This window comes from Clavelina lepadiformis, chromosome 3, assembly GCF_947623445.1.
Source record: "Clavelina lepadiformis chromosome 3, kaClaLepa1.1, whole genome shotgun sequence".
Taxonomy (NCBI): Eukaryota; Metazoa; Chordata; class Ascidiacea; order Aplousobranchia; family Clavelinidae; genus Clavelina; species Clavelina lepadiformis.
The window spans coordinates 6040667-6068289 of record NC_135242.1 but is presented as its reverse complement, the minus strand read 5'-3'; the positions used below and the strand labels follow the sequence as shown (position 1 = coordinate 6068289).

The window sequence follows — 27623 nt, the reverse complement described above, 5'->3', positions numbered from 1 at the left end:
AACTTATCTAATCAATAATTTTCAAGACCTTGCGTCCACATTCGAAACATAAAAACACTCCGTGTGGGAGATCTACTAATCAAGTTTCTATATTTCTCATTTCAGTTTCCAGATCAATTTTCTGTGCTTTACAATTGAGTTGAGCGCATAAATAATTATTTGCACAACACTAAGTTTCAACGGCAAACTTAGTCAGCTATTTTACAGAGAGCTGCTGAGAAGGCCATGAAATTTTGGGTGCTGAAAATGAGAAATAATTGATGTACCGTAATTCTGCTTGTTACTGATATTAGTGGTTCCATGACAATTGACCGCGAACAAACTCACCGTGATGTTAATTGACCGCGAACAAACTAACCGGGAACAAACCGACCGGAATGAAAATTGACCGGGAGGTAAATTGACCGTGCAAGTGCTGAATTATTGTGTTTAAGTTGATGGTAGATATGTAAAGTAAATATTTGTTTGTAACTATTTCCTTTGTTTTTAACACGAGAAATACGAGTAACAACATTAAAAGAAGTTCACTGCAAAACACATATGACACTAAGTTACATAATAAGGGCACTAAAATTTACACAAACTGGTATTTGACAAATAAGGAAGTTTATTGCGCAAATTGTAGGTTGTGGGCGATGCCTCTGAGAAAATCTAATATGTCACGGTTTGCAAAATCTTCAAGGATGGTTTGAAGTCGCGCATCCAGATCCTTGTATTTTCTCCTTTTGGCAGGAGGCCCTTGGGCACAAAGCGCTTCAATCTTGTTTTTGTTTATGTTCTGCAATTTCCTCAAAGCTTCTATAAATTTCCAAATGGTTGGGTGTTGCATTGATAACATCTTGTTTATTAGATTGTGGTGACCTTCAACTTTGTTGTTGGTTCTGGCGTCGCCATTTAACACCCGAACATGGACGTTCCTGAAGTCATGTGAATATGGCGGGTCTCGTCGGAGCTGAGTCCGAAAGCGACGCCCGATGTAAGTACGCTCAAAGTAGTCGAGAAGCGGAAGCATTTCATCAGGCACAACTTCCTCTAATGTTTCAAAAGCCTCAATCAGATGCTTGATTCCTGTCTGTTCAATCTGCTGATTCTGCTCATCTGCTGTCTCACTCTCCAGTCTCCACCTGCTGGGCTTCTCCAACTCTTTTTGCAATTTACAATTATTAGTATAACCATAACCAAGACTTAAAACTAGGGGAGTCCTGACGTACAGCTTCAATCTGACAATTTACTTAACTAAAGTGTCCATTTTTACTACATGAGATAGGCTACAACGCATTGTTTCATAATCTCATCAAACAACTCGTCTAGACCGGGAAAATGCATGTAACAATAGGAAATCTATGAATAAAGGTGAAAAACCCATAGGGTCACCCTACAAGGGGCCAAAAAACCCTACGAGTGGCAACCTTGACTGCAATACACATAGGCCTACTAAATTGGCTGGGATTAAAGCTGATGCGCGACTAGATAGTGAATTAGAATTTTGACCTTTTGACGGCCAATTTGTCGCCGGTTAATTTCATCGCCGGCCAATTTACGTCACGGTTAATTTGATCGCCGGCCAATTTGTTGCTGGTCAGTTGACCACTACCAGTTGTCGCCGGTGAATTTGTTCACGGTCAATTCACGTGATCCCGATATTAGTAATGTATTTACAGAAATTGTGTTCAGTCGCCTAAAACCAAAAGCAATCTTTTTAGTTATACTGCTGAAAACAAACACTTATAAATGGGCGCAGCATAATAAATTGATGACAGAATTTTGATTTGCTCAAAATATATGCTACAAATTAAATTGCACATTGCATTAAATGAAATAGGTTAATATAGAGACAATACATTCAAACTCAAGACCAAAAAAGTTAGAAATAATACACTGAACAACAAACCCAAAAAACGGCTACTCGATTTCTAAATTACTTATTCAAACGGTCATAACTCATAACCTACAGTAACATCAAATGGCAAATAAAGCAGCGAAAATTTATAATCCATGTACACAAAACCTCAGCTGGCTAGTTAGCTAATCGAAGCAAATCAAATGGGAAGGATAAACACTGGAATCTTTGAAAACTACAAACATATTTGGCTGTCCAACGTTATCGACAACGCTGTGAAACAGTCGCTTGCTGTCGCCAGAGTGCAGTTTCTCTGGGGCCGCTTTTAAATCTGGGCTGCCCTTGCAAAAGTCTCCGGTTAAAACCTTAGCAAGGAACATGTACTGGGATGTAAGTGCATTTCTCTCGGCATAATTGACGGAGTAGCTGGAGTTGACAGCAAAATAAGAGCCTTTTCCGTAAACAGTCGCTAAAAAACAGGATGAAAAAAACAACATTCTGAAAAGACGATTTCGGTGAAGTTTTCAATTAAAGTTCAGTAAGAGTTAATAACATTAAACCGAACAGTAACCCAAACAGAAAATGATTGTAAGGCGGTCTAACAGTACCTCTTCACAATCTTACCGTTTTTTCCCGCAAATCCCCGATCAAAGCCATCGGCGCAAATCTTTTCAGCATCACCGGCCGATGTTCCATGGAATAATTCCCTCTCAACAGGTTTGCTTGAGCTCATGTGCTTTTCAACGTCATTCTTCTTTATGACATATTGTTTGTACAAAGCAGGGTGTTGTATACGTTCAATCTTTAAAAAGCATAATAATGTAACATGCAGCGCAAAGAAACGTAATGAATAGTCATTGGTTTGAGCATATGCATTATGCTACGACATCGACTATGCTCCACTATTAAAGGGATACCCTCAAGCAAGGCATTGGCGGCAGTTACGTTTGTATGTTCTGATGAACAGTAACCCACTATACCAATTCAAGTAACATCTTAAAATATATACTGTAGATAAAACTATATAAATCCAAATTCCAAATAACAAATAACAAATGCATTCAAATAAGATCTGTAACTGTAGATCGAGTGTAGATAAGCAATCTTGAGCGTTGTAAGTGGAATTACGTCCCAGCATTCCAGAATAGAGATTCTTATACCACTTATACGGCAATGCTAATACAAAATGATTATGAGATAATGTTGTGTGTTGATAAATGAAAGGACAGAAGTGGACAGTGACAAATGCAGTAATCATAACATGTAATTACTGTTCTGATGGAACGGTATGTGGGGCTGCTTTCATTAAATTTCTTCACGACATGGTTATATTCATCTGAACCTCTAGTTAAAAGCACCTTCCTCCATTGTTTTCCCATCATATCATCCCAGTTAGAAGGTATTCCTATGAAGGTAAAGATCATTTTAATTATGTTTTTAAATTGTAGGTCCATTTCAAACTCTATCTTTTTTGGTAAAAATTGTTAGAAGAACGTTATTTTTCAAAATTAATTGATTACCTTCTTTGTTAGCATCCACACGTTTCAGTTTTCCTTCCACATTATTAAATTTGCAGGACATGGATGAAAAATTGAATTCAAATCCATTTCCATAGAGCTGTACACTACCTTTTCCTGCCTTTGCTTTCTGCAGAATAACTTGTGTTGTCATGAAAAATGACAAAGCGGTATATATTTAATAGAGCTCTTAATCTTTTTAAAGTTTACATGCTAACAATGGACATAATAAAAGATTTCAGTTGACAATATAATCATTCTGGCAAACCATTTGCTTTCAAAAGATAACTCAAATATAGTATTAATGTTACCATATACCAGTGTACATTAACTGTTTACAAAAACACACTATAACAAAAATGTTTGTATGCAGTTACAAAACTATTATGCTAACTATTACAATATCTAACATAACTTAAATTTTGAATTCTTTTACATCAAATTCTCTTTCCAACGCATATGATACCCGCAAGGGCAAGGCGGTAAACTGCTTTGAAGAACATGACCATTTCCAGTTATACATTTTGGAGGCAATGGTTGCTTCCCGAGTTTCGGCCACAAGGTCTTTTATGCATTCATACAACTTACTAACACTTTCAAACATTCCCACTAAGATGGCTTTTGTCCCACTACAAACAAAAAAAATGAAAGCGATTTTCTTCTGATGCCATATTAAAATACATCAAGAAATACATCACCCTATCATTCCGCATTAATCTACTCCAACACAGCTGCAAAATCAGAAACCAATTTCTGTTAAACAAATTTAACTTAGCCATAACTGCTAGAATCCCTGCTTACTTGCAGGTATTTTAAAACATAGAAGTAATTGAGTATGATGCATAAATATGAGTTAAAAGTACTAACAACTCAGCAAATTCAAGTGAAACCGAATTTTTGAAAGCAGCCTCATTCATATCAATGTGGTCATGGTCATCCATTTCTGAAAGAATTTTGTTTTCGATAGTTTTACTTAATATACACTTTTCCATATGAGATTGGATTTTTGATTTTGCCTGCAAAAGGTGGAATTAAGTGCTGCATGTTAAATAGAATTGATGTTTCAATTTCAAAATTGAATTGCCGATATTTATTGGTATAGGCTTCACAAGAGTAATAGCAAACGTTATTTATATTATACTGTACAGTATTTGAATGCTAATAAACAGTAAAACACATTATCAAGCAAATTAGTATTTTTGAATGGAACCGAAGTTCGCAAAAAGTAAACTAAAGTAGGTTTTACTTTTAAGCAAACAACACTAGCAGAAACTTGTTACGCTTTAATATCAGTTAGAGTGTTAGACAATAAAAATCTTTACATAAAAAACAATACAATCCAAATATTTTTTAAAATGAAGAGCTTTGAACAGAAGAGGTAAACTAAAGTATATCTACATGCTGTAGTAATCAAGTGTAGGCTATGTTAACAGAGGAGAAGTGTGTACCTTGTACATCCAAATGCATATAAAATAACCTTACTTGCTGCAAGCTCACATCACGGTCACTGTAAACTTCTATCATGACTTCATCAACAACAAGAGACAAAACTTTCGATTTTGCTTGCAATGTTTTCCTTCTGCCGTAGTTCAATGTTTCTACAAAATAAGAGCATTTAAGACAACTGCATAGCTACACTATACTTTTAAAACCTAATTCAAATTTTAACCACCTTTGCTTAAGATGATGCTTTTCTGGAAAACTGGCAAAACACATCCATCAAAAACAACAACTGTAATTGTTTTCACTCTTTTTGGACGATCTGCAGCAAAAAGCTCAAACGCTTCTGCCATGCATGATGCAACACCATTCACATCTAAACCAAGCCCACCTACAGCAGAACGAGTTTTTTAATGTATGAAAATGGTCATTGATCACTGGAGTATTTCAACGAAAATTTAAAAAACTTGAAAAACAATTGTCGAATTTTTGTAAAGACACCTGCTCCAAGTGTAGGTAAAGCCACTGAGGCAACTCCAAGTAATTCTGCGTTGTCCAAAGCTGATTTTATCAACTGAGCAAAATTGTCCAAGGAACTTGGAGTCAATAGATGGATGACATATTTACAAAGCAAATTATATCCAGCAGTTACTCGAATGGATGGTGCCTGCAAGACGGGACAATTTCTGCATTGTTCTTGAAGTTTGTTGCCAGCACGCTTCAAAATAGCAGAAGATATGGCTCCTGTATTAGTAATGCAACATGAAACAACATTACTGGTTAATGCAGTTGTTGTAATATTACAAGTTCAACATTACACAGGTTGGCCCAAAAGTCGTGCATCATAGGGATTACAGTTTGGTCATGGTAAGATGTTCTTTGTGAAAACACTGAACCATCGGTCGTTACTTCATTGAAGAAACTGTTACCGGTATGAATCACATTGCAATGTAAGGAAATTTTTTTAAAGCCAGAAGTTGGTTTGAATGGTTTATGCTGTATGGTACATCCCCATTATGGTCTTCATGTACGGCAATAGCTGGACAAAAACTTGCCCCATTGCATCAGGTATAGTGGATCTGTGGAATGATCTCTGTAACCTCCAGACTAAATTCTTTTGGATTTTGTTTTAGGGGTTTACTTGAAATCGAAGTTTATTCAGTCAAGATCGAGTATAAAAACCATCTACGTCAGCAAATTGAACAAGAATGCCGTGCTATTGCACCAGATGTAGTTGTTAACATTCTTCAAAACTTGAGTGGTCATTTATGTGTTTTGTTAATAGTGATCATGTTTTGACGTTAATGGGAGTCACATTGAAAAACATTTTATAATTTCATTGTTTAATAAATTGTAATTCCTATGGTGCGTGACTTATGGGCCACCATGTCAAAGAAAAATATTCTGATGTATAGCAATTGAAAAAAAATTGTCATTTACTTTCATGAATGAGCCATGACATTTAACTTATGTGTACAAAGTCTAAAATTTTTTACATTGTTCATCAGATACACAACAAACTCTTACCTCGAGATAAATCAAAGTCATAAAAGGCACCGTTTATGATAACTTCAGAATCAGACGTTGTTATGTCTCCCTGCTTTACATTTACTGTTATGTTGCCGTATATGGTTTCTTTCTTTTGCAACACTTGCATACTCTGTACTTGCAACCTTTAAACAATACCATAAAATTTGAAGAAAACAAAATTTGTATTTTTTCTTAGGTGAGATGTTTAACATATTCATAAATTGATATGATAATTGTGTGACTTAGAAATATATTTTTTCCCAGTTGCCCTAATCATGGAACATATGCAACTAAAAATCTAAGACTGATAAAATGTAAAACATTCTGTCATGTCAAAGATTGTTTGACACTGATATCACTTAAATAGTACAGCACTTTGGCGGAATAATGAGGTTGTTACTTGACAGGCTAGAGTTGGCTTGACCAAAACTATTTGGCTGTTTAAGCAAAGCTTTTAAACGTAACTTCAAATAAGCAGCAAAGTGACTAATTGTAACAATGATAAAATGTCTTTACCTTTGGTGATAATTCATAATTTCCGGTGACTGTTTGTGATCAGTTTTCTTCTGCAAACATAAGCAAAATAGTTTTATAAAACACTCCTTAAATTTTGTATAAGCTGCTTTTTATTTACAATGATTCAAAAAAGCTGTTACTGTTTTAATCTAGAACAACCTTTGCTCTATCAGTTAATATTACATGTTTCACAAGTTGCAGATATTTTATACCGGTAAAGTTCATAAACTACTTTTTATCTCTCGTAACTATCCAAACAACCACACTCTACTTACAGTGACTATGCATCTATCGTATTCAATAAAATTTTGAAGTTCTGTCCATGAAGCAGAGGAAAAGTATCTTTTAAGACCTGGAGATCTAAACTTCAAAACTGACTGCTTTACTGGAATGGCTTGTAGTTTTTGCACAGCTGCCAATCATAAACAACACAATTAGTACTAGCAAGTTGAAGCATAATAAATCAGAAAAATCATATTTACACTTAATTCAATAAAGAAAAGCCCATTTTTATTAGTAATGTTTAGGTATACACTTAATGCACTTACAGCATACTTTGCTAAATTTCTGTTTCAATATGCCAAATTGACAACTTTAAACAATTAACAACATCATTGAAAGTGGTCCAACCACCATATTCTTAGCTAATTCAGGAAATTTTACTTACTTTTATCAACATCTTCCTTGGGGCCATGAATCTTCAAACCATTTCCAGTTTCTTCAACTGTAACTGTGCTAGGAATATTGTCTTTATTACCAATGTAATATTTTATAATAAATCCAGCAACTTGAGCGTTTTTAAAGATGACATTTTCTGAAACAATCCGAGCATTCTTGAAGAAATCAAGAAGTTTTTGTTGCATTTCCTTAAGGTCCTCTTCTGCTAAACCAAGTAATGAAACTACATTTCCCTAAAAAACACATACATATTTATATCATAACGGCACACGAGGCAATACTAACAAGGATAAAGAAATGAGACAATTTGTAAGTAACCTGTACAGTAAGAAGAACTTTTTTGGATTCAGAGATATCATTCACAACATCTTCCCAAGAATCACTTTCCAAATCTGTATCTTTGGGGAATGTAATTGGGACCAATTTGATCATTTCATCAATAATTTTGCATGTAGCATCGAAAAAATTCACATCTTTCGTGATCAACACAATCTTATTTGGCTCAATCTGAACCACTCCTGATAATGTTACAGAATATAACGAATTATGGAAGATGAAAAATGCATTAGCTACAATGTTATAGGAAATATCCTCTTGTTTCAGATATTGTAACACATTCTTTTGATTATGATCTTTGATTATGATCTTTGATTATGATTATAATCTTTTGTCCTCTTATATTTCTAAAATGAACATTATTTTTGTATCCTTTAATTTCATTAAGTGTTGTCTATTGCTCAGTTGCTAAATGCTGTCTTTTCAAAATACAAGTTGCTCTATATGGCTTACTGTACTCTATCTCATTATAAATGGGTACAATTTTCCCAGTTTATTATTAAAAACCTACCATCTAGACCAGAGGTGTCCAAACTTTTCATTAAGGGCCACGCAGTAAAAAGTAAACCAGTGGTTGTGCCACTCACTATATATCGCTGCTTTGCTTAAAACGTAATGAAGATCGTAAAGACCATTAACAATGAATGGCACTGGCAGTAAATTCTATTTTGTGACTGAAATTTTAAATAGTATAGTAAGCTGCACCTGGTCTAAAGCCTTGCAAAAGTCATACAACTGTAGCGACCCGTTTGCTGCTGCACCTCTAACAGATTTCAGAAATGCAAAGTCTACCTAGCTAAGCACAAAATAAGAAAAAAGCTAAGGCAATTATTTTAATGATTTCATTCCAAAAATGGGCGAATAGAAGATGGCAATACTTTAGCGTTCTTTGTGGTAAATACTGAAATATTTGATGTAACATGTAACAGCACTTAACAGTTAACTGTACAGTGCCTCATGACACCTGGAACCAAACGAAATTGCAGTTTTGTGTAGTTGTTGTGTTGCATAATTGCTAAATTGCTATGCAGTATCTGCTCAATAACGTACCATAACTTAGGCCCTCTTACAATTAGTGAATGCAAGTTAACAATTTACCAATAAATGTTTCAAAAATTAATTTGCACATGAAGTTGGCAGTTTTTTGTTAGTTATATTGAAATAAAATCTGTTATTCTTTAACTTCCAATGTTAATTTCATGTTTCTTAAGTTACACGTGGACTCAATCATGGCCGTGAGCTAATAAAAAACAGGTGGAGGGCCGCAGTTGGCCCGAAGTTTGGACATCCCTGACCTAGAACACTAAAAACTGACATTACATAGTATCTTACCTTTAGCAGCATTAACTAGAAGGTGGTTATTAAATATGTCCACCTTAGCAGCAGAATTTTCTCCAAATAGAAAGTAATGCAGGAAACTTTGCTTTTCTGGTGACAACTGAAGTGCTTTATAAACAACCTTTTCCAGCTGAAGAGGAAAGGCAAAAGTGCATAACCAGAATACATACATGAGAACACACAAAAATTTACCGGTAATAGAAAACCGACAAACTTTTAGTAGATTGCAGTATGTGCTGAGCGTAACTCAATGTGAGTGATAGCACCACTAACTCCCATTTGAGTCAAACTTTGAAACGGTAGAGAAATATTTATGTAATTTAAAACTGTCTTTTACAGTACTGTAGCAAAAGAATGTTTACTACCAACCAGACTTTCACACTCTTCCACAGCACAATTGATAAAACATGTCCGTCCTCTAAAGCATACATAAACTTCATCCAGAGAGCAAGTCAGTTCCACTTTGCAAGAAAAGATGTCATTCAATTCTTTCAACACACCACAGTGAATGAGGATTCTAATTTAAAAGAATAAAAGAAAAACATGGAGCTTTAACACAAAACATCATGATGAAATAACAGTTTCAACCTAACATCATAGAGTAAATCATTGTGTGCATTGTTTTTGCCTGTCATGCTAATGACGAAAAATAAAGTGATTAATGAATGATGACTAATCACATATTTTATTGTGAAATTTATTGCTGAGACACCTTGGTTAATAGCTTTAAATGTCTCAAAGATTTTACGCTTAACAGCATTGTATTCAAAATTACTGAAATTATCATTATTTCACACTATTATAATTTCACCTTTTCTCAACATTGCTTTAAACATGACAGGTTTTTAATTAATAAAATGCTGATAAGAGTACTTGCTTTAGTGGTTTTTGTTACAAATCAAACTTGCCATAGTTCTATTTTCTATTATAGTGCAAAACTTTTAATCATGTGTTATGCTTGTTCTAATGCTTTAATGGCAAATATTACCTTCGCTGATGCTTAGTGTAGCGCACTTTTTTCTCAGTTTCTTCTAAATGATCTTTTAGCAGATTTTTGAACTTTTGTACAACAATGGACCGGCCAATCACTTCAAAACCATCTTTCTTCCATCTAGAGTGTGCACAAAAATCATTTCAATCAAGCATTTCAAAATTATTGCAGGAAGTAGGTTAACTGGTTACAACTTACATAATTTCAGCACAGTCTGACTGATCCCAGTTTAAATCAAGCCATTTCTCCTGATGTTCTTTTAGAAAGGAAACAAGTTCACTATCAAGATCAATCACTGCAGTATCTAAAGAGTCGAGGAAACTCTCTATAGAAATTATTACATTTTTCACACACGCCCCACGCTGTTCACCAAGCTGCAAAAGATAGATTAAATTTATGGTTCATCATCTCTAACATGACCTTTCCACGAAATACACAAGAACAAGCAATGGCATTAAAACATTTGCTCACACTTTAAAAGGTGTGAACATACAATAATATGCACAACATCAACAACTTTTTACAATACTTCAAGTTAAAAAATACTAACCAAACTAAATCAAACTAGCAAATAAATTAGGATTTATTATTCAGAAATTTATCTACAAATAGGCACTAAACAAGCAACAACCTCAGATTGCAGAACAATTTGTATCGGGATAGTATTTCCAGAAAATGTGCAGATTTCACTACATTGTGACTTCAGATGTGAAAACAAAGCATCGTTCTTCAAAACTAGCTTGAATCGGGATTCATAATCTTTCTTCGGATTATAGATCATTGTATTTTGTTTCGATGGGGTTGGTGATAGATTTTCACCTGATGCTGATGATGTTCTGGTATATGTGCGTGACCCTTGAATATTTCTGGCTCCTCCTCTTTGCGTTGATCTTTGCCTTCTTCTTGTTCTACAGAACATCAATTGCTAACAATAATGTTTACTACAGATATCTCACTTAATGCAAAATGAAACATTCTCGTGCAAGTTTATTAATCAAAAACATAAAATAACAGGTTAGGTTTAAGCCAAAGAAAGATTAGATTAAGATAGAACTTTCCCAGCATATCTGGCAAAATACTAATAGCAATGAGTTTATCAAAATTTTATCACCTTGATCTTTGTGAACTATCATGTGTCACATGTTTTGAACCTGAAGCGACACAGTCTATTCCAAATGGTACAGGTTTGCTTTGAGAATCAACAAATTCTTCCACACTTGCATGACTTCCAACTGAACAGATTGAGCTTCTTCTACTCTTTCCTTCCTTATACCTAATTCATGAAACATAATACTGCAGCATGTATGAACGTCAAAACAAGTAAGAAAATCACAATAACAAAATACCTATCCTTCGCCTGCATAATTTTCCTTCTGTGATTTTCTACAGCATCTCTACATCCGACAACAGCTATTTCTTTTCCATTGTATACATCTACCCACAAATCATCTGACTTTTGTTTATTAAATAAATCAGGTTCAACAGAAGTTATATTTCTGATCATTTCAAACGATAAAAATATTCTCCAGGAAGAAAAATTCTCCAGAAAGGCAGTCCAACGTGAAACACATTCTTCTTGCAGTGACATTGGATTTTGCTGCAAAAGGAAAATATATCACATGTTATCAACCCTTTCAATTCAAGGGATTCAAGTTGATGACCTCCCCGTGGTGAATCCTGGAAACTGACGTATGTCAGGCTAATATCAACAACCTGAGAAAAGCAAACAAGCAACCAAGCTATCTAGCAAAATGCGATCTCAGCCCAAGCAACCTAATACTGACCCGAAGCATGTGCCCTCATTAGGGCAGGCAGCTAGAACTGCCGTACGGGAAGGTGTCACGTTGCTACAGCTGAATGTTGAAGGTCTCACAAAAGCCAAAATCAACATCTTGGAACACCTTGTGAGCACCCACATTGCCACCACCATCCTTCTACAAGAAACCCATGTAATGGATACATCCCGCCTCAAGATTGCCGGATACACCCTGGCTGCCCATACCGAGAGCGCAATCCATGGCACAGCAACATTTGTGAAGCAATCAGCCAAATGGAAACACATGGCAACATGTGCTGCTAACTCCGAAACGGAATGGACGGCTGTAGAGGTGGAAGGCGTTAATGTCATCAATGTCTACAAACCGCCCCCTGCGAGGCTGCTTAAAAATTCCATCCCCACCTTTAGCAGCCCATGCATCTATGCTGGCGATTTCAACTGCCACAGCACTACCTGGGGCTACAGCGCTACAAACCACGACGGCGCAGCACTTGAAGAATGGGCTTCGGCCTCCGATGTCCACCTTTTGTTTGACCCCAAACAGCCAGGCAGTTTCTGCTCAGGCAGATGGAACACCACCTCCAACCCTGACCTGGCTTTTGCAAACCTCAACACTGGACCTACCCCGAGACGTATTATTTTGGATAAATTCCCAAGATCCCAACACAGACCATCACTAATAAAACCAATGAATCCAATAGAACCTCTGAAAACAAAACCAGTCAAAAGATGGAATTTCCGGAAAGCCAACTGGCAACGATACACTCGACTGGTTGAGTCTGGATCTGAAAAGCTACCAGACCCCACCTCGGCCAACTTGAATGCAGCCTACTCTGCATTCTGCAAACTACTCACTGACGCTGCAAAGAAGACCATACCACGTGGCTGGCGTCAACACTACATCCCCACATGGGATGATGAATGTAATAACCACTATGACGCATTCGTGAGTGCCGAGCAACCTAGTGATGCTGCTTCCAAGGCTACAGACCTGCTAAACTGCCTCGACAAAAAACGTAAGAAGCGATGGGAGGATACTGTAAAGGACATGGATTTTACGCATTCCAGCAGAAAAGCGTGGAAGACCTTTAACCACCTCACTGGACGGAGCGCTCAGCCAAAACCATGCCCGATCACAGCTAATTGCATAGCCGGGCAGCTCCTTGCCAATGGCCGTTTCAGCAATGCAGACAAGAACCACACACGTAAAGTAAAGCAGGAATGCAGTACACTGTGGAAGGCACCTGGACCGGACGGACATCTTTCCACGCCATTTACCACCCAGGAGCTTTCCAGTGCTATCAAGCAGCTGAAGAATGGGAAAGCCCAAGGACCGGATAACATCCCCCCAGAGTTCCTCAAACAGTGTGGCCCCAAATGTCAAACATGGCTCAACAACCTATTCTCATCCAGCCTCCGCCGCATGGCGATCCCGAAGATTTGGCGCAGGGCCAATGTTATTGCCTTGCTAAAGCCTAACAAACCCAAAGACAATCCCAAGAGTTACCGTCCTATCTCTCTACTTTGTGTTCCCTACAAAGTCATGGAGAGGCTCCTGCTGGCCCGACTTGACCCTGTCGTTGACCCGCAGCTCCCACAACAACAGGCTGGATTCCGACGAGGAAGATCGACAGTCCAGCAGGTACTGAAGCTCACCGACAACATCGAGGACTGCTTCGAGCGAAAACAGAAAGCGGGTGTGGTCCTGGTGGACCTCACTGCTGCCTATGACACCGTGTGGCAGCAAGGCCTAACCCTCAAACTCCTTCGGATGATCCCTGACCGACACCTAGTGCGTTTCATTACTAACATCTTGTCCAACCGCAGTTTCACCCTCAAGACCAGTGATGGACAAAACAGCCGCCTGCGGCGGCTGAAAAATGGCGTACCCCAGGGCTCTACCTTGTCGCCAATGCTTTTCAACATCTACATTAGCGACTTGCCACAAACAACATCACACCAGTATGGCTACGCAGACGACCTGGCTCTTCTCTACGCCAACACAAACTGGAATAACGTGGAGGAGACCCTGACAAAGGACATGCAGAACATCGCGGACTTTCTTGAAAAATGGAGACTAAAGTTGAGCCTGGCAAAAACAACAACTACAGCGTTCCACCTCAACAACCGGGAGGTGAACCGCCAGTTAGCTATCCAACTGAACGGGACTGTACTGCCTAACAGCCAGCAACCACGGTACCTTGGAGTGACACTGGACCGCCAGCTAACGTATAAACCACATATTACAGCCCTCCGAAGCAAGATATCGGCAAGAAACAACCTTTTAAGATGTCTGGTTGGATCCTCATGGGGTGCATGCACCTCCACCCTTCGTACAGCAGCGCTTGCGATTGTCCACAGTGCTGCAGAGTACGCTGCTCCAGTCTGGTGTAGAAGTGTACATGCAAAGAAGTTGGACACCACCCTAAATGAGACCCTCAGGATCATTACTGGCTGCCTCCGTCCCACTCCTGTTGCGTTTATGCCGGTGCTGGCAGGCATCGCTCCTTCCAAACATCGTAGAGCACAAGCAACTCACAAGATTGCATGCCAAGCCATGGATAGCATCAACCATCCCTTACACGCAACCCTGGGCGGCCAACCCCACGGTGGCCGTCAGCGGCTGGTTTCTCGCCGCCCCTTTAGCAGACATGCTGCTGCACTTGTGGCCGCCGGTTTCAACATCAACACTGCATGGTGCGACGACTGGAAAGAAGTGTCCCGCCCCCCCCAATTCAATGTGGAGCCCTCCACCACTACCCCTGCTGGCGCAGACCTTCCTCGAAAGGCCTGGACAACCCTGAACCGCCTCAGAACTGGAGTAGGTCGTTTTGGCGAATGCATGCACCGCTGGGGCCTTAAAACATCATCATCATGCATTTGCGGTGCAGAATCACAAACAGCAGAACATATCCTCTTCGACTGTCGTGTTCTGCACCCACCCATAGGCCAAGACGACCTAAAGACCCCTGACGAGGAAGGGAAGAGATGGCTGCAATTGGTAGCCGAATATGCTTGAGCCGAACTCATACGAAAGAAGAAGAAGAACCCTTTCAATAAATTAAAAAAATTAAGTACATTGATTCTTTCCTTTGCAAAACACAGAAACAATAGTAAATATTCTGCAATAATAATAACAACCATAACATAGTTAGTTTTCAATTGCCTTATTTTCCCAGAAATGCATGGTATATAAGAATTGGATGTGATGGACAATGGACACTGGGTGAATAAAACAAAGCAAAAATCTAACATGAAAATATGACCATTGGTTGTTTGATATTACAAAGTCAGTGTCTCATATAAACTTTAAGACACAAATAACTAAACTTTTTCTGGTTTCAAGTTAGGTGGATGGCATAAGTTAAACCAAATACCTGAAATAATTGGAACTCTGCTTGAAAACAGACCATAAGTTTCTTTGGTTGAGGTCTTGCAAAGACTATCTTAGTTTTATCAAGTACTTCATATAACTTCTCTCTGTGCTTCCTGGTCTTTTCAATAAAATTTCCAATAATAGGATCATCTGCAAGAATTTGAAAGCTGTGCTCTCTACCAAAAACGTTGAGCTTGATTAACGTTAATGATTTGAACAAACAATTAGCACAATGTTTAAACAGTTTTGAGAAATTCTCCAATAAAGGTGCAAGTAACATACATTACCTTCTTGTCTAAACAATAATGAAAAAGCCTCATTAACTGTATTTTCAAGATAGTATAAAATTGAATTTAAAATTGAATGTTATTTACCTTTTTCTCATGTAATTTTGAAAGACTGCAACAATATGATCTTTCAGTTGTAGCACGTAAAGTTTAAGCCCAACAACAGTAACCTCATTTTTATCCACCTCCAAATGAGTGTAATCATTTTTGTGCTTGTCGAGCACGTCTGGTTGATCTCTCATAACAATCTCAATGGCTGCTTCAGGGTAGGTTTGTTTCCAGACCATAAAATTTCTCAAAAACTCATACACAAGTGACTTACAGTTTTTTTCAAAAGCAGGTATTTCGTTCTGCAAAAACTAAAAACAAGAAATATTAAAACATTTCAGCAAAAACGAAGACTGTTTAATTTTTGCAGGACAATTTCTATATACAAAATGATTGCAATCAGGTTTGTTTGTGTTTATTGAAATATAAATCCATATAATTGATTGAAATTGATATGTAGCATAAAAACTTGACAGTGCTCATACATAATAAATAAATGCATGTTTTTCTTTTCACCCAAGTATATAACAACGTTGAATTTTATGCATTTACAGCATTTAGTTCAGTTTGTTAATAATATGAAGTATATTAATAAGGTTAATAACATTTTAAGCAAAAGTACAAACGATAAAATACCATATGTGAATAAAATAAATATTAATGTACTTGCATGATATGTTAAAAAGTGAGAAAAGTGGAAGTGTATGATATAGTGTATGATAATAAAAGTGAGATCAGAAGCATCATGAAATAGCTTTTCTGTGCTTCTATTTACAAATAAACACAAAAGCTGCATTGCTCCATGATTTTACTTTTTAGATCCTGCAAGTCCTTTAGACAAAAACCTCTTTATGAAAACAACACCTACGGTTTTGTTTAGATTTTCTATATTTGCATGTGCTTAATTGTGTGCAAATCTTTTTAATTATATAATTGTTATTTCTACAACATGTATCAGTGCACATCCTATCTCAGCTTTAGCAGCTTTTATCTTTACTAATCATTTTATTGCAAAAGAGATTTGACTTTAAACTCATGATCAAATGAAGCTCTTTGGCCCTGACATGGTATGTTACTATATCACAGGGTTGCCTACTTGTCAGGTGAGATCGACTTTGAATTTTTTATCAAGTTGCAATCAACTGCTGCTAAAACCTTTCCAAAACAAGTGTTCGTGGCCTAACACTAATAACAAATCAAACAAGAATTCAAAATGTAATGGTTTTCTGCACAATCAAAACCCTTCACTTTTCATTTCCCAAAAGTTTTTCATGATCGTGAAATTGCAGGAATAGGTAGAAATCAGATGCAGTGGTAGTCAAAACCACTGTCGCAAATGTAAAAGGCTCTACACTTGATAACAATACTGTAATTAATACTAAAATTTAATAACAGGCCGTGAAAAGCGCTATTGTTTTTGTGTCATCTGCTATCCGGTCTCTTTGTTTATTGCCAATCATCCCAAAGAAGAAATCAGCCTGATCACCAACTATCAACTATTTTATTTAAAAAAAAATTTTTGTATTAACTGAGAAACCATAATTTAGGTCAAAAACTTTAAGCAATGAAGATTATTGTTGCTTTAACTCCAATGTGCGATCTTTTCCACTTATTGTAAAATACTTACAAAAACAAGAGTAGTAAATCTGCACAATAATGGTGTTGAGTCAAGCTGTTTCATTTAGCAGATGAGATAAGACACGACAAACAAGTCAATCAAATTAAGAAGCCAAGACATATATATTATACAGAAAGCAAATATACTGTTTCTGTCAACACGAAACGTTTGAAATTTTTAACAATTTACTTAGTTTTGTGGCTTCATACTTATTTGTAGACAAACAAACTCATTTCAATTTAAGAAAGAAACATTTGTTTAGCTTAATACTGAAACCTACTAACAGTCAAGTCAGGTCATTGATGTTATTTCGTACAAAGGTACTCAAGTCAAAACATTTCTTTGCAAAAACTGACTATGGTCAAGTCACGGAATTGAGTCAATACAACTACAGGGAACCCTGATTTTGCTTCTTTACAGTGAGGGGTTCTTGGTGGTTTATATTAAAAATATAATAAACTACTTCTAAAAACTGACTCTGACTCCTTTATCAGAAAGAGGGTATTCTTTCCAGGCAGCATTATTTAATTGCCTCAATTCATAAACTCGCAAGTCACAACATAATCTTGTATTGTTAAAGCGAACATTGTCGTCAGAGATGGGATCATGAGTAGAATGGCTCAGAAGACCAAAAACGTAACATAGTCAGTGAGTGACCGTGCGGTCACACGACCTTCAGTTACACTAGCCAATAAAAAACGCACAAATAGTACAAAATGAAGTGGTATCTGACATTTCTATGTATGGTGTGGGAGTTTTAGCGACCCCTAACGCCACAAGTAAAAACACTTTCAATAAAATTGGCTAACATAAACATTAAACTTCAAAAGTTTTAAGGAAGTCGAAAATCGTTTGAATATAGTAAAAAATGGAACATGTTTTTGGAAATTAAGTTCTCTTTTGTACTAACAGAAAAATAGTACCGGTATCTAACTCCACAACACTACAGACTCTTAAGAGTGGCCCATTATTTTGTCAAATTAGCAATTCTGACAACAAAATGACTCTCAACAATCATAACACCAAAAAGATTAGCTTAGTTGTTTTACTGCATTTCACTGATGTCACTATAGCATACATAAAAGCAAGGCTCGTACCAGTACTAGGACCAGTTTAATTATATTATGTGACACACACAGGTTGACATTATGGTTAAGTATTCATATGTTTAAAAATGTAGACAATCACAAATACTTTCCAAAACCTTCACGATATACCTAGAAAGCTCTCATGGCACAGTAACAGGCAGTGTAAATGAGAACCACTTTTCAAAATCATTATCATAAATTAAGTTAATTATTAATTCAAAAGGAATTTCTGGAGTCCACCTTCATTAATGCACATGATTATTTAAAATATACATATTTCAAAACTTTGCAAATAGAATAATGTGTCTAAAAGACTAAATGTCAAATAAACACAAAACATACCCGATTGTATGACTTTAAATGAAGGCATTTTTTTTCGGATGTAAAGGAAACCTTACATTGCAAAAATTTCTGGAATTCTGCAGTATGTACGTAAGAACTTTTGATAAACATAGCGATTGGGTTGGATGCGAATGTATCAAACTCATACGACTTTGCCAAAAGTCTGCAAAAAAATTTTTACGTTAACAGATGCAGTTTGTATGTCTTTGTTTAGTGGTGGAACTGCATATCACATTTTTTGTACTGTAAAAAAGAAAAGTTATGAGAAAAATATCCGAAAGCAATAAATTACCGGTACTTAAAACAGATTACATGGCCAAAAAGCTGATACTACTTACCTGCAAATTAATCGGTGTAACCTTACCTAATCTATTGTTTCAATTTATTCAATAAATTTTATGTTTTACAACAAAGAAAATCATTGACCAGGCTACTCTATTTGGTAGCATTTATTTCTTTATATTTTAAAATGACTCCTTTTGTTAATGTTATGTAATTGTAACAATGGGTACGTAGAAAAGTTTCACACGAATGTATATTAAAATGCGCCCATAACATCATTTTTAGATATGTAAGTCATCTGGCAACATCAATGGTTTTTAAAATTCACTGCCTCAACGCATTACTAACAATTTTCGAACCTGCACCAATCCTTTGAGAAAATCGGTTTTAGAAGCGTGTTTAACTGTTCATACACCATATAAATACAGTAAGTGTATGAAGAATGTATAAAGTCATTTTAGTTGCACGAATTTGTTAGTGTGTTATTTCCTATCAACTTTGTTCAGGTATTAATGTTCCTATAATTTAACACTTTTTCATAACCTTGGAATTAGCCAAATTCTACTAGACCCGATAAGGAGTACAAAATTTATCCATTAATCATGATTAATGTATAACCTAGTTGTAACAGACGGCATTAAAATGCAGAAGGAGGACTATGAAATGAAAATAGACTGTGTTTTCAAAATCTAGTTGTTGAATGATGTTGCCACTTATATACCTGGGACAAGCTTCCTTTAGAGTGTCCATGATTTCATTTTCTTTTGTCTCAACTGCATCTTTTGCTCCAGCAAGTATCAAAACAGCAGCATCCACATGCCATCTAGCAAAAACAAGTCGCTTTGACAAAAAATCCTGCGTTTTCAAAAGAGATGGCTCTTTTTCAAGAGCTTTCTTCAGTAGATTTCTTTCTTCAAATCTATGTCTCCTGCTTGCATAATCTTTCAAAAAGTCATCAAGCTTTGATTTACATGATACCTCAAAGGTGTCTTTATCCATATTCAGATACTAAAACAAAAGCATTAACATTGCTTAGGTATAAATTCCTTAAATTCTAATCATCTGAAAAATCCCTAAGTGTATTTGGTAGAAATTTTATATTATTGTTTAGAGACACCAGGTCTAAGCTTAGTGGCATTTTATTGGTTAACTCATTCAAACTAGCAATTTACTTGATGCTATGATCAGAAAAATGACCAAGTGTGACATATAAAAACACATTTTAATAAAATACATTATACTGATAACAAACTTACCACATACATATTGACGTAATACAAAAAATATCTTTACTTCATAAAACTAAGAGATATATGCATATGCCAGTGTACAGACCACCTTTGGGTACATTTAAAAACTTTTATTGACATGTTCGTTGAAAATTATTGATGTAGGATAGTGATTATTGGTACTAATATATAATGTATATTTATAAACCGACAGTGCCAAATTCAACAAGTAATTGCCAGTAATGACACATTTAAAAGATGTGAACCATGTAGGTGCAGGTAAATGACATAAGCACATAATAAAAATTTACCATAAAACAGGCAGAAGTTATACACAAGTAATGACTTTTAACCTAACCAAATGATACTTTTTATGAGAAATACTTGCTTGTTTTGAAAATGTATCAAAATGATTGATTGACACAGACATATTTTGATATATGGTATTGTTGTCATCTTAGATAATTATCATTACATTTACGTCATGCAAGTTATAAGGCAAAGGGAGGGTGTGAGTTGCAACATGGGGAGTGTTGTCAAAGCTATTTTTTCCTACTTTTACTGACTGCTTGGCCATTATATCAGTTACATTGCTTAATATGTCGGAAGGTTAAGTGAAAGTTCAGCAACTGATAGTATGCTTCCACCGATTTTATTTTGAATAGTTTCATTGCAACGAGCTGTCACAGCTGTGAGAATATGGGCAGTGTTAAAATGTTATACCTTATTCACTGCTGTTGCATACATTAAAAGCACAATTTAAAAAGTTGTAAAACTGTGATAACACACTCCCCTTGCCTTATGAAGTTGGGTAATGTACATAGGTCAAAAATGAAAATTATTAACTGGAAGAAAGCCAGAGACACTGCTGTGCTTACCATATGCGGCCTGAAGTGATACTCCATTTTCTTACTCTCTTTAGTTTCACATACATCCACTTTGGCCAAGTTTGTAAAGCAACTTTGAAGTTTATTTGTATGGAGGGAAGAATATTTTATGAAACGAGCAACTGGAAAATCTGGAGCAAGAACTATGTAGCAATGCTCAATTGACACTGGTACTAGCCTAAAAATCAAATTCAAAAAAAATAAAAAAATTGCTGTCATGTGACAATCTACATCGCATAATTACCAGATTTTTTACAAATATAATTTATTATCAAATTGTTAAAAATTCCTTTATAAAGCATTGCTGAGTACTAATTAGATTAGAAGACATGCTATAAAAATATCATTTTGCTAAATCATAATTATGAGTTGATTATAATTTAATTAACTTAACTGTTTAACTGGAGGAGGTGGGGATTGTTTCATTCTTACAGATGTTTCTTTTTGAACAGGTTGTCTTGCACTTTGATTTTCAGAAGTTGTTGACCTAACGAACATAATTTACCATTTAAATGGTCTTGTCATTCACAAGGGCCAATCGGTAGAAAGAGTTCTGTTTACCATTTCCATTAAATAAAATTCTTTTGAAAGTCATTGCAGGTTACACTGCATGCACTAGCATAGCGAAATGTTTTTATTTTGTTTATAAAACTAAACCTTTTAACTTGTGGAGATAAAAATTTCACACTACTGGATGGTGTTTTAAGTAAACCACTTTGACCAGGAGTTTTATGTTGAGTTAAAGATCTAAAATACACAATGCAACTGTTGCAGAAAGTAACAAAATGTGTCTTTTAACGAAGTACCTATTACGATGATAAGCAATAAAAACAACTCTGCGAAACTCAACTGTATATTTGACGAAGAAGAGCCACTATTGGCTTGAACCTGGCTAAGATGATTTATGGAAGCTTTTTGTAAAAGTTCTTTTGTAATAGAAAGTTCATTATCTCTGTCGAAACAAATTTAAAAACTGATGTTATGTGTTCATGGTACTTTGAAATGATTATGCTAATAGCTAATCCTAGGATGTTTGTTTGTCGTGCTCTTCCTGCTGTTAAAAATAAAAGCACTAACTGTGATGCTGGATCTTCAGGTTCCTGGAATTCTCTTATTTTGCTTATCATTTTCCTAACGTCATCACCAACACCAGTAAATCGAACTTTTCCTCCAGTATAAGAAGATAAACAACATTGAAAATTATATTGCGACATCAAGTTAAGTAGTGCATTTTTGGGTAATAACACCTCATTCACAATCTCTTCAAATGACATAAAAGTCTGGAAAAATTCATCCAACTTCTTCTTACAACCTTTCATCTGTATTTCTGTAATGCCCTGAAACAATTATTAAAAAATTTTTGGTTGAGAGGGTAGGTTTTAATTTCGGACAGTGCAACATTACCCCACAAATCAGGATTCAATCGGTTGTTTTACTAACACCCCTCAAACATTGGAAAATGTTAGAGAAAATACAGGTTTCATTTCTATTTCTCAAAGCTGCTGTAATTAGCAACTTGAAGTGCATATAGATTACACCACGTTTAATTGATTACAAGGTGTTCTTGATTAGAAAATGCATGAAATGCTGTTAAATACCTACACCAAAATACCTACAGCGTACAGCTTAGAAGTGTGAAAACACTGTTTTATCAACATAGGAAACTTGAAGAGCTACTGGTTAAGAGAATAAGCAGACAGTAATTTAACTGCGTACAATACAGGTCAAATAAATTTATTACAGCAAACAATAATGCTTTTGAAAAAACAGAAGCTGCGCCTTCTACTCAAGTAAATACAATATCAATTTACCGATTTTGGTTCCACAATCATTGTTCCTTTTCCTTGTTGGTGGTCTGCCTTGATTTCAATTATGGAAGCAATGTTATTTACAATGGATGATAGTTGATCTTTGTAAATTTGCTCATTCTTAACAAACTCCGCAACATGACAGTCATGTATATCATATATGAATGATGGCAGTGAAGAAGACCCACCCATTTCCACCGTTTGAATTAATTTAGGACAATCAGTAGAATTTGTTTTTGAGTTTTTTTTTGATAAATTAAATCTAAAAAAACCTGTTGTTTACAAGCAATTTTAAATTAATACTGGTACATGGGTTGACACAACACATTAAACGATCAGTTAGTGACAAATTAACTTAACAGTTTTAAAGAAAATAAAACAGTAGAAATAAGTGCTGTGTAGTGTGCATGTAATGTACAATGCCATCTGATACTCTTGTCTATGATGCAATAAATTTCAAACTTTAAATCTAATGCTATGATAAATGTGTCTTACCACATTGTAAATTACCTGTGGGCAGTTAGATCACTGTTGAAGTTACAGAACAGTGTATTTATCAATTTTTTTTATTTTTCACTCTAGTTAGTAATATTATAATCACAGAGTGACCTTCTTTATCCGCTTGAAAACTCTCAAGCCACTAACATGTAAGATTGGCATTTTAGGAAATGATGTACCAGAGTAAATAATAATGAAATTTGTAGGTAGGCCATTTTTGTCCTGCAAAGGTATTTTATTTTACCAGCGATCATTTGCAGGATGCACAGCTTAGCTAAAGTTACAAAATAAACTTTTATAGCAATAAAGTGAAAACTTGATCTGATTTTTGAATGTTGTTCGACAAACGGAAATGACACAAATTAACACCAACACGAATACAAAATAGAAAATTGACACCGACCATTAATAGCTTAGACCAGGGGTCACCAAACTACAGCCCGCAAGATTAATTTGTCTGGCCCGCCTCACTGAATCACAAATGAGCTTATTGTATAGTAGCCTATTGAAAAAAGTGGGAATTTGGCCCACGATCGTCAGTTTTCATGATTATCTGACCCTCTGTGAAAAAAGTTTGGTGACGCCTTGCTTAGACAAAGGCATGGTTTGTTTGTAATAAAAAATTATAAAAGTAGAAGTACACAGAAGTTGATTATAATTTTTTTCAAATACATAATCACTGTTTCATATTAGCAAAACCTCTCCAAGTGTTTATTAAAACAACACTTAATAAAAATGCAGCACAAACTAAGCTAGCTTTTACTAGCTGACTGCGTCATTCATTACCTAAGATAGCAAATATTATTAGTACCATGTTTTGATTCATTGATATTAACAGCCCTGCAACAATCTGTTATAGGGTTGCAAGATAAGGCTGACTTACATGAACAGGAAAGTGACGTTTTGAAAAATGATTTCACAAACCACAATAATGGCTGAAGTAACTAACTTAGGAAAGTCTTTGAACAATTTAAAATTGTCAGTGATTTCTTGGCACTCAAACTCAGATTCCAGCAGAGCTTATTTGTTTATATGTTTCACTGTAAGCAATTCATTTGATCTTTCTGGAAATTAGTGATTCTGTTAACCACAGTCCACAGCTACAGTTGTTAATGTTAATGTCTTGCACAAACCCCATTATATTACTTGCAACCTTATAGAAAGAAAATATACACAAATATTAGCGTGAAAAATCAAAATGCTTAATTGATGACACTATTATGTTTACTATCATTTTTTTCTGTGTGTAGCACTTGCGTGTCACGAATTAAATACAATTTTTCCCCTGATCAAATTGGCTGATTTTTAATTGCAGCCAGCGGTGAAGTTTACTTGGACCACCTTGGACAAGAATAATTGATCTCTAGCAACAAATTTCAACAGTCAATGAAAAAGTTCCGAGTTTTTTAACAACACAAACTATTAATATGATACTTAAGGTGAAGAAAAAATGATAGTAAATTTAGTGCCATCAATCAGGCACTTAAATTGCTGATGTTGGTGTTTGTGTTCATTTTTTGCATTTCATGCAAATACTCTTGCACCAAAGATTGTTGGAACTGCTGGTCCACAATGAATTCCAAAAGGAAAGTCTAAAATGTTTCCACCTCTGAAATTTCCATTCATGTTTCCATTTACACCACCAGATTTACAATGAAAGCACACGATCAACAGCTACTTCCTCTATCTTTTTTTAGTGATTTTGTGTCAACTGCACATAGGTGAAGGTTTTATATTTCTAAATAAACTGAGAGCCAAACTATAAAAGATGGACAAAACTACCGTCATATAACACTTAGGCCTATAATATAGCATGAAAGTGTATAACAACAATCGTTTTTTAATGGACTATTGCATTACATAAGAGTCAATTGACCTAATTTTGACGTCACTATGTCATTTTTATATAGTTATGCACTTCCCTACTATAGAGGCTAAAACTTAGATTGAGATTGGAAGGAAAGACGGTATTTGACCAGAGTACTTGCAGATGTAGAGACACCAAGTTTGGCCTGACTTAATACTTTGTTCATTACAAAATAACGTTTAAAACAATGGGTTGTCTTTCTTTTTAATACACAATAGCGTTATCCTGAAAAAACATTGGCGTGCACGTAAATCTTGGGTGTGCATGTGCTCTTGGATAGAAAGCCAGCGGGAGCTGTCGTCAACATTAAGATGGTGGATATGACTATCTTTGATATAAGATCGCTTCATAAAGTTCAAAGCAAACATTTTGATCACACGGACCACTTCGGACCACCGCGCGCAACACAAAGTCGTAAATCTACAAAACAAGATCACTTGATTCCTGTCTGTTCAATCTGCTGATTCTGCTCATCTGCTGTCTCACTCTCCAGTCTCCACCTGCTGGGCTTCTCCAACTCTTTTTGCAATTTACAATTATTAGTATAACCAGGGTTGCCATACCGTCCTTATTTCTAAGATTTGTCCTTATTTTAAAGGTCCGTGTCTTAGAAAATATGTTTGTCCTTATTTCTAAGAAATGTCCTTATTTTCACTTTCGTCTTTATTTTTAGGGCGGAGGTGGGCACTTTTGTCCTTATTTTGGGCATTTTGTCACCTTACGATACCATTTTGTACCAAAATTATGAACATGCTGATAGTGTCTTGTTTTTTTTTTTTTTTTTTTTTTTTTTTAGGAACATTGGTTGCTTTCTCTTGTTGTACACTGTTTAAGGTGGTATTCCTCGTTCGTTTTCTAGTCGTCCTTATTTTTGAGTTGAGACTGATGGCAACCCTGAGTATAACCATAACCAAGACTTAAAACTAGGTCAGCCCCGACGTACAGCTTCAATCTGACAATTTACTTAACTAAAGTGTCCATTGTTACTACAATGAGTCCATCGTTACTACATGTGATAGAACGCATTGTTTCATAATCTGATCAAACAATTCGTCTAGACCGGGAAAATGCATGTCTAATTCAACAATGCTAATTCATTAAAGAGCCGCAGTTTGGCCACCCTTGGCTTAGACTATGTTTTTGTCATTATTCAGTAAATTTATTATTTGAATTTATTTTTATTTTACTTTAAACAAAAGGAAATCTATGAATAAAGGTGAAAAACCCGTAGGGTCACCCTACACCCTACACCCTACAAGGGGCCAAAATACCCTACCGTAGGGTAAAATCCCTACGAGTGGCAGCCTTGGTGGTAAGCAACAAAAAAGCAAAGGCGAAAGCTATATTTCGTTGTAGGGGAAAACCCAAACAGAACATTAAATTAATATAAATAAAGGCCATCTCAATGTTGTGATCATGGATTACCACTGAACAAGATTACTTGAATAAGTAATAATAACTACTTTTATCATCAGTATCCTACTGTTCAAATTTTTAACTGACAGTACTCCACAGTATATTAGGCTACTACGGTAGTAACATACTAAGCAAACTATCAATTTTAAAGAAAAGCAAATTTTAGTTCATTTTACGTCACTACAAACTGACAGTTTTCTGGAAAGCATGACCTCCGACATTTGTAACTATCTAGAAAGATAATTATGTGACCGTCTGTGGGTTACGAGGTAAGCTTGTGGCGTTTAAACACTTATTCACAAACTTCTGTATATGTAGTCTATGCGCTTTTTTTACAAGACATTGGAAGTCAGTTGATTAAATCAAACAATCTAAATTGATAATCGTGCAGAATTATCGCCATATTTTTATATTCCTAGATGCTTGCGTTTACAGATGGAAGTCTGGCAAAATTTTACTTCTGAACGCGCTTTAGCTGTTTAAAATAGGCAACGCTTTTTCTCTCATTACGTCTTAATAATTTAACTGTGTAGGCTAATGATAAAAGCCATAGGCTATCAAATCAAATACAGACCAGTTCAGACTTTAGCTTCTACAATTTGGACACGTTTCAGTGGACTGTGACGAAGTTGCGGTGTGCAGTGCCACTTTTGCGTTTACAGATGGAAGTCTGGCAAAATATTTTTTTATTTATATTTTCAGTGCCACTTTTGTTTTGTAATTAATTACGTAAACAACTGTTAATCAGTTTCATGTGTGCTGTATGAGCGTTTTTCGAACTCGCGGATTCTATAAAAGAACTCTATCTTCTACATAACACATACTCTGGCAGCGCCGAATAAACGAAAGTTTGGTTTGAGTCACATTTCTACATCGCACCAGTTCAGTATTGTATAGCTGCTTGTGAAGTTGGC

General features: G+C 35.8%; 1 protein-coding gene across 4 annotated transcripts; it reads right to left on the bottom strand.

The window, feature by feature from the left end:
• Positions 1 to 1635: 1635 nt before the first annotated feature.
• Positions 1636 to 26056, bottom strand: LOC143448770 (uncharacterized). 4 transcript variants are annotated; one of them, XM_076948631.1, is made up of 30 exons: positions 22932 to 26056; positions 22198 to 22457; positions 21971 to 22072; positions 21515 to 21607; positions 21112 to 21298; positions 19726 to 20012; positions 18723 to 18885; positions 15714 to 15985; positions 15341 to 15515; positions 11533 to 11783; positions 11298 to 11459; positions 10818 to 11094; positions 10385 to 10560; positions 10184 to 10306; positions 9565 to 9712; positions 9190 to 9325; positions 7840 to 8039; positions 7511 to 7754; positions 7119 to 7255; positions 6844 to 6893; positions 6325 to 6470; positions 5299 to 5541; positions 5030 to 5188; positions 4840 to 4955; positions 4225 to 4373; positions 3794 to 3986; positions 3361 to 3487; positions 3112 to 3245; positions 2465 to 2642; positions 1636 to 2309 (listed from the first exon to the last, which is right to left on the bottom strand). In XM_076948631.1, the coding sequence occupies exons 1-30, from the start codon at positions 23118 to 23120 to the stop codon at positions 2026 to 2028; spliced, it is 5361 nt and encodes a 1786-aa protein (XP_076804746.1). In that variant the 5' UTR covers positions 23121 to 26056; the 3' UTR covers positions 1636 to 2025. The 4 variants fall into 4 exon arrangements, with proteins under 4 accessions (XP_076804746.1, XP_076804747.1, XP_076804748.1 ...); XM_076948632.1 differs by having other exon boundaries at positions 10385 to 10442; positions 11006 to 11094; positions 22932 to 26055; XM_076948633.1 differs by lacking the exons at positions 21971 to 22072; positions 22198 to 22457; positions 22932 to 26056 and adding an exon at positions 21778 to 21796.
• Positions 26057 to 27623: the final 1567 nt, after the last annotated feature.

Excerpts from the sequence above, each read along its gene's own strand:
- LOC143448770 (XM_076948631.1), bottom strand. The coding sequence starts at position 23,120 with ATGGGTGGGTCTTCTTCACTGCCATCATTCATATATGATATACATGAC. Across the intron at positions 5,542-6,324 it reads TGACTTTGATTTATCTCGAG|GAGCCATATCTTCTGCTATT; the intron begins GTAAGAGTTTGT and ends TTACTAATACAG. Across the intron at positions 5,189-5,298 it reads TTTACCTACACTTGGAGCAG|GTGGGCTTGGTTTAGATGTG; the intron begins GTGTCTTTACAA and ends GTTCTGCTGTAG.